The sequence below is a fragment of the Durio zibethinus genome, chromosome 13 (assembly GCF_047325235.1).
Source record: "Durio zibethinus cultivar Kanyao isolate XHJ-2024 chromosome 13, ASM4732523v1, whole genome shotgun sequence".
Lineage (NCBI taxonomy): Eukaryota > Viridiplantae > Streptophyta > Magnoliopsida > Malvales > Malvaceae > Durio > Durio zibethinus.
In genome coordinates, this window is record NC_143174.1 from 893,793 (window position 1) to 902,039 (window position 8,247).

Below are 8,247 nucleotides of genomic sequence, written 5' to 3' on the forward strand. Positions count from 1 at the left end.
AAAAGCCGACTGTTATAGTGTTATTATTACAAGTATCTATTGGTCAAACGTCGTTATTACAAGTATCTGTTGGATCCAATGTCAGTTCTAATGCATACAAGAAACATCAATGCCTGAAAAATATTCAAGCTTTGGAAACATAGCCAGATCATACCAACTCTGGGGTGGATGCCTCTTTCTGATCCCTCATTTACTTTCAAAAATATAATGTTTACCCAGATATGAAGTCCAGATAGGCACCTTCCTAATAATGCCAGACCTTATCACTTGCAGAGTTTTCTAGGAAGATTAGATGGAGTTTGAATGAAATGCAGGCATGGACTCTGTAGCAAAATGTTTAGAGATAAGTTTCTGTTCCTAAAAGCAGTTCTTAACACCAATGAAACCTTTACATGGTTTAAACTAGATTTGGGTGCACTAAAAAAATTTAATTAGATAATAAAATGCAAACCTGAGCTGAGAGCTTGAATATTACAAAAACTTTTTCTGTTCTTCATTTCATTTTACATTTTCCCTTTTTCCTGATTTGATCATCATTTCCAGGTTCGGCTACGGGAGAAGCTGGGGTGTCGGACAAATAATTTATAAAATGTTCACACAAAAGACCAATTTACAAAAGAGAAGGCCAGGCAATGAACAGTGCTCTCATCGGCTGCAAAGACTTTCCAAGCAACAGCTTGTTCGTATGAGACATGGCGTCCCATTGTTGACATGCAGATTCCAGCCGGCAAGTAAGCAAATCCCTGCTAAGAAAGTAGAAATCTTTAGCCAATTATGTGTTGTGTTGGGTAGTCTATTTTAGAAACAAAACAATGCCATTTTAACAGCAATCTAGGACTAACCTGTTCCATCAAGTTGGCAAAATCGGTGCACAATGCCTTGCGTCCAGACTCATCAAATATTTTATCCAGTGTGATGTCTTGTAGAGCCACTAGAGTTGTCTCAAGCATGTCCAGCCCAGCTTGATTTGCAAAGATGAAAACTGGCAGAGACTGCAAAACAAAAACAGATGCACTACTTGAGAAATACTTGATTTGATCGAGTGATGATCAACGGCTTGTGGAAACTGATATACATGGTTTGAAGATATGTGGAAACTGATATACATGGTTTGAAGATATGCTACTAGTATTCAAGATTTTTCAATGGAATTGTCGCTGTACCTTCATCGAACAACACAATATTGCATCCTGATGTTGCCAAAGATTCTTCAATACTGAGTCACCATCAAGAGATTCAGATTTCAACAATTCTGCCCCTAAATGGAAACTGAGGAAAATGAAACAAAAATGACACATTAGCGACTACAATATATATGTATAAAGAGGATTAATGAGCTAATAAGTAAAACAAAGACAAATGTTTATTCAAAAAAGCACATCAAAATTTCATTGTGGCATGAAGCCAACTCACCTGTAGCTCTGGCAGATCCAGTGAGCCAGTGTAAGTGCTTCCGGAGAGCCCGGAGATAGCTTTGGTCCCACAGCTGGGCTCAATCCAGATGGAGATATGGCCATGGCAACCCTCTGGACAGAAGAAATGACGCTACGGACATACTGGCGTGCCATGGTTGCAACATTATCCTGAAGATTGCTATCAAAGGGAAACTGGAAGGCAATTGTCAATACTGATCGTGTGTTCTGACATGGAGCATCTCCTGCCGCATGGTTTATTGCAGGCCCCACTTCAAGACTTGAAGTCAGATCCAAAGTCCTGTTTGTAGTCAATGAATCCTGTGTATCAGACTGAATAATAACACCATCAGTATCTTGTCTTTGTATAAAGACTGATCATCCTCAATACCACTTCAAATAAGATTAAAAGCTGAAATCAGAAACTCCATAATAGCATTTATTATTCATCTCAATATAGTTGAGCAAATTTGTGTCCTGTTATGGCACTCATTATGTCATAAATCTATGGCATTAGCATTTTTTATGGTATTATCACTAGATGTGCTCAAACATAAACATGCTGTTAGTTCTGTTGTTTCCCCTACTTTATGGCGAAAGTTTTTTTTTTTCCCCACATGATCACCAATTGTTATAAAAACTGATAACGGAAAAAGCAAGAAAACTTCAGGTGAAGTGCAGTGAAACCTAACTGATTTTGACTCCAATGGAATAATGTGGAATCCAGAAGGTAGCAGTGGAGCATCATCTGGAAACATCTCATCAATTGGAGCAAACACAAGCTCTGAACAGGCTCCGACAGCATTCTCATCAATTCCACTGCATATCTGCAAAGATGATAATGCAGATAAATTAAATATATAAGCAAGGTTGGGGAAAGTAAGGTCATATTCAACAACGCATTTTTGACACTCATACAGCTGTAAAATATGAAGAACAATTTAAATAAACTGAGATCATGATTTTAACCATTGGCCGGAAGACCATAAATCTAGCTATACAAATCTAACTCTCGCAGATAAGGTTGATCCATGTTCCAATTAGCAATGAGGATTAATTAATGTAATTAATCACAATACAATTTATTGCAAACATATCAAAGATGTTAAATGAAATATCAGCAGGTTTAAAAATTTTGATGGCAAATGCAGTCGCAGATGGCATCAAGCAAAATAACATATTGATTTCATTTTAAACATGCGCAAAACCCGTAAAATGACAGAAAGTGTCAGGTTTTATATTCCAATTGAACATGTAACTAAACATCAACGTTCAACTGGGAATTGTTAGAAAAGCACCTGCAATAGATGAATGTCCCCTGATAAAAAGGCATCTTCTAGCGCAGAAGAATGGCCTTCAAGTCTTATAACTTCGAGTAGCTGATACATGATAATTACAGCATTAGCAAAGTCTATTGGACAGATACATAATAAAGGTGACACTTTAATCAGAAAACAGGAGAAAATAAAAGTGAAAATGCATTTTATGAGAACTCTTGTAGAGTACAAAAAAAAAAACAAAGGATTAATCATTTGAAAGAAGCAATACCGATTGCTTACAATCACAAACTACTAGGATTAAAACTTCAAAGTAAATGATGAAAAGGAAAAAGGAAGTGCATTTCAAAGACCATAATATATGCTACTAAAATTAATCATAGCGAATATTTGACATGTCTTAAATTTGTAAATTTGTAGAACTCTATTTGCTTACACATCAAGCAACTAGGATACCACAGGGTAACAAAATGAACCCAAAAGACATACCTCTTCATTTTCAATCGTATGGCCCAGTGGCATGATGATCTGACTCCCAGTAAACCTTGTAGGTCTCATCCCAGGATAAGCATATGTTCCAGCCTTCAATGATGCAGCACAATAAGCATCAACATTGAAATCAGCCCACTCTGAGCGATGCTCCCTCAGGAAGCGGACAAGCACAGCAGGAGGAACATTCTGACAGAAACAATAACAAGACATATAAGGTTAATATTGTCAGCATTGTAGAATACGATCTTCAGGGGCTTTTCAGAATTTACTTGAAGCAGCATGGATGCCTTTGCACACAAAACACCCCCAAGGAACGAAAGAGCATTGGCAGGATTTGAAGTGCTGCTCAAGCTCTTGCTTGAATTAATTGCAATTATGACATCCTCAGTACCATCACAATTCATTATTGACCAGCCATCATCATTGAATCCATTTATTGCGTCATTGAAGCCCCTAAAAAGTAAATGATAGTCAAAATATTTCATTGAAACTACAGAGCATAATAGATTCTTAAATGCTCAAGTAAACAGGTTGTGCGCATACATATGCGCATTTCTTTTGCACAATTGAACTTGTAATTTAAATAGAGACAAATATTTGATATAATCTTGCGGCTACCTGCTTAATCTTTGACTAAAAGTTCTCAGGACAGCTGGCTGCCTGCCCAGACCATAAACCACCTCACCACTTGTCTCCTGAGCAACCTGCCTGATGAAGCGCAGTGCCTTCACATAGATCAATTAATCAATACCTCCAGAAAATGCCTTTTGAGGCAATAAAAAAGAAAATCAAAGAAACTTTTCTGTTTTGATATTTTTTGTGTTTAGAGGACAATCAAACCCAGTAGGGTACAAGCAAACGGAATAAATAAGCACTATCATCATAAAACAGAATTTATAAAACACACATCTGCACTGTCAATCATGATGTGCACATTTCACAGCCTGCAACAATTAAAGCACCCCGAAAGATTTACATGCAAAGTTTTATCCTCCAATTTTGTAATTTCGTTAATCAATCTATTTGATCCCGTTGATTAAACGACCAATATTTTAGAGTTGCACTAGTACATTATGACCTTAAACTAAAGAATCTACTCACCGCAATCGTCATTTTCTGAGCAATTATTTTCGATGATTCGTAAAGCGGGCGCAGCACCTCTGGCACACTCCATGCCTGCAATAAGGTGTCCAGAAATTAGGTCTTGCCAAAAAAGAGGTCTGAAAAGTACCCACTTATCAGAAGTCCTACCTCAAGATTCAAATGGTCAACAATATGGATGATTGACCCTCCACCATCACAAGGCCTAATCAAATAACCACTAGGAAGCATTTCAGCTCTCACAAATTGAGCTGCAGCAGCTGCACTTGGGCCAGCACCAGAACCAGAAAGAGACCTCTCACAGACCTTGGAAAAGAGAGCAAAAAAGAAAAATCCTTTCAGCATCTCTAATCATGTTACTTTCAAGAAGCATGTATATCAAATTACATGGACCTTCAAGGGAGAAAAAATAAATAAACAAAAAGCATAACTCCTCAAATCAAACAATCATAGGACACTCAAATAAGCAGTGGAAATGCTCTGCCAGAACCACATGATGCAATACTTCAACGTTAACTTTCTTAGTTACTCATACATACCACTGAATTACATTATTTAGTATAATAAATAAAAGAAGGTGGAGGACATGCATACCACGAGACTGCCATTCTCTAAAGTTGTAGTGTATCTTAGTGTCCAAAAGTCCCTTGCAGGAGCCAGAGTAGTTGGAGCGAACGTCTAAAACAGTTCTCATTTAGTCATTCCTCATAACATGAGGGCAAACATTCATTCATATATAAATAAAATAAATATTGGAATGATTCTTCCTCACCTGTGTGTATACAAGCTCAATTGTTCCGCCATTGCCAGCTGGAAACATGGTGAAAACTTCAAGGTTCCGACATTCCCGGAACCAAGATGGACGATCTTTAAGAATCTCTGCAATCTATTAACAATAATTTAATTCTTTTGTTCAGATCAAATAGGCCATATATAAAAATAAAATGTCTCAATTCTTTATAATGACATTAGAATTCATACCTTTGTAGGTTCTAAACTTACAAGACCACAGGCACGAGCTGCCACTCCACTACAATTTTGGGAAATGGCAAATATCCCAACCGAATCCGGACCAGGCTGACAACAGATTCAAACAAAGGGGCTGAGAAACTTCCGATTTGTGACACAAGAAAAATAATATAACAAGATGCATATGCAAAATCAATCAATGAAAAAATATAGGAAAATAGCATCTGTATGGGACAATGACAAACCTTCATCCCAGGCATCTGGACCCAATCGACAGCAGTTCCCGTAGCCTTGGAAAGGAACTCTGCCAAGGTCTCCTCTGCAATGGAGAGGAGTCTGCCAAGAGAATAAAGAAATTCACAGCAATTATTAGAAAAAAAAAAAAAAAAAAAAGACAGACAGAGAGAGAGGGTGTGGGTGCATTGTAGTTAATAGTCTAACTTACCCAGCAGGGTTATTGGCATCTCTCAATGAATGCTGAGGAGTGGTAACCACAGAGTCACAGCTTGCATCAGTTGCTGATGCCTGCAAAACAATCCAAAAATAAACAGAAATAATGTCAAAATACATAGAAAGGGAAAAGACAGAAAATGTATAATCTTTGTTTATAGCAATTGGCCAAAATAATCCTCTAAACACAAAGTAAGCAGCAAGCGGCATAATTACAAAAGAAGTGTGATAAGGGTAGAACTGTGTATATATAGAAAGAACCAATAACAAAAACAAAGTTACACGTGGGAGCATCGGACACAAACTTCGCATATAACCATGATTGCAAATTAAGACGATTCAATTCTCAAAAGAAGGGCATAAAACAAATTAAATTACTATATCCAGTAGTAAAATTCCACTTAGAATGAAAATAAAGGACACAAATTTTCACATTACATCTTTTGATACAGTTAAGTGAGAGGTGTAGAAGATCAAGAGCAAGGGACTATAAGATGATACATTTACAGTATGCAGTTGTTGCCTCATATACCCATTCTCGCAAACCAGCTGAGACACCTGTTTTTGCAACCGATCATTCTCTTCCATCAACAGCTTGTTCATTGCGTTTAATTTTCTATTCACAGTCTGCAGCCTTGAAGCCTCTTTCCTTTGCTTCTCTCTACACCTGCGCACCCCAATGACAACCCCATAATTAAAATTTTCTAACTCAAAAAAAAAAAAAAAAAAAAGAAACTACTCATCTAAATAATACCCAATTTTTCTATAGTTTTTAGCGACTATAATAAAAAACAAAACCCAAGATCAAGTTTTCCTACCTGCGATTTTGAAACCAAACTTTGATCTGTTTCGGTTCAATGTTGGAAAGAATGGGGCACTCCCTTATCAACTGTTGCCTCCGCAAGGAACTTGGCTTGGGGCACTCAGCATAGACTCGTTCCAAAGCTTCAACTTGCTCAGCTGTGTACCTAACATACTTGCCAGCATCAAGATGTTTGCTGATGCTACTACCACTGCCACTGCTGCTCTCCATGTGATGGGCCACCGCCATAGCCATTTCTTGCTACAACCAAGATTGGAAGAACCAATCTTTCTTTTTATATGAAGAAGTGATCAGACACAGAGAGAGAAGCTGTGAGCTGAGTGATAGAAGAGCCGCTTGTTTTGGAGGATTTGTTTGGTTTTAGAACTAAGATTCTTTTGTTTCTTAGTGAAGTCCGTCCTTTTTTTATGAGATATATGAAACAAAAGAGAGAGAAAGAGAAAGAGAAAGAAGAAGAGAAAATGTGGAGCTTTGATTTGAAACAGCCTCGAGTAAAAGCCAAGTGGGTCGTTTTTGTCTTTTTATTTTGTTTAGCTGATGATGGTCAAGCCAGTGAAATGAATTAAAATAAATAAAATGGCTCTCAAAATCTGCCCCAAAGATCCAACTTTGAAAACGTTTTTCAAAACCACAACCCCAACAAATCTTGATCACTGCTACCAAACAAGCTCGATATCACTGAAAAGGTTTCTCGAGCTTCAACTGGTTACTACTCTTAACAACCCAACCCACTATCAAAGAAAATAAAATAAAAAAAACTTTGAAAGGCTCTCTCAAAAAAGAGAGCCCAGAAGAAGTAGCATCACAAAAAAACTGGTGTTTTGCAAGAACCAACCTCACAAACGTAAAGAGAATCTGAAATCTTAACCATGTTGAAGAAGAAGAAGAGTCTCTTAAAACAAAGAAAAGATTTGAACTCTTCAAAGTGTTTTAACGACAAAGAAAAAAAGAACCAACAAAATATAAAAATTTGTCAAAAGAGAATAGAAGAGAGAGAATAGGTTATGACAGCGAATGATCTAAGTCTTAGGAGGGAATAAAGAGAGAGAAAGAGAGTTCATTTGCACGCAAACCGACACACTTACCAGACATTTTTTTTATTTTAATATTTCACCAGCTCACCTTCTTTACTTTACTGTCCCCATTGCCTGTTTGAAATGACATGTTATCCCTAACTCTTCTTCTGACATAATAAAATCTGATAAAACATTCAAAATTAACATTAAAAACATTAATAGTATTAAACTTACAAAATCAAACCATCTTGTATTTTTTACCTTTCGGATTTGTCTGTCTTTGTCTTATAAGGCTAGATGTTTGGTTATCAATATATACCACCTCATCACAAATAGATTAGTTGAAAGATCTCTGTTTTCTACTGTTATCAAAGCTTTTTTTTTTTTTTCATTTTATCCAATCCACACTGTGAAAGCATATCTAAAGATTAAAACCCACCATGGGCATTTCAAGTGCATAAGTTTTAGATACGATTAAAACCCATCATGCGCATTTCAAGTGTCTAAGTTCCAGATTATATCTTTTCTCAGTTATGCACTTACCTTGAAGAGTACTTGATATTTTCAATTGGTTCTAACTTTGGGTTTCTTTCAGGCCTCAGTTAAAGGTTTTCTTAATGCCATTGGAGCCAAGTGAGTCAGTCAGAAAGAAGAACAAAGTCAAGGTTTCTAGAAACCTCATCAATGGAGGATGGAAACTTTGAAGA

General features: G+C 36.8%; 1 protein-coding gene across 1 annotated transcript; it reads right to left on the reverse strand.

Annotated features, from left to right (window-relative positions):
- Positions 1-326: 326 nt before the first annotated feature.
- LOC111303547 (homeobox-leucine zipper protein REVOLUTA-like) lies at positions 327-7,601 on the reverse strand. Its single transcript, XM_022899898.2, has 18 exons — positions 6,520-7,601; positions 6,203-6,368; positions 5,697-5,776; positions 5,497-5,587; positions 5,264-5,359; positions 5,055-5,168; positions 4,877-4,960; positions 4,433-4,588; positions 4,283-4,357; positions 3,800-3,906; positions 3,451-3,634; positions 3,179-3,367; positions 2,711-2,791; positions 2,105-2,239; positions 1,414-1,745; positions 1,164-1,269; positions 843-992; positions 327-743 (listed from the first exon to the last, which is right to left on the reverse strand). Exons 1-18 carry the CDS (start codon positions 6,756-6,758, stop codon positions 594-596), a joined length of 2,535 nt encoding a protein of 844 aa, XP_022755633.2. The 5' UTR covers positions 6,759-7,601; the 3' UTR covers positions 327-593.
- Positions 7,602-8,247: the final 646 nt, after the last annotated feature.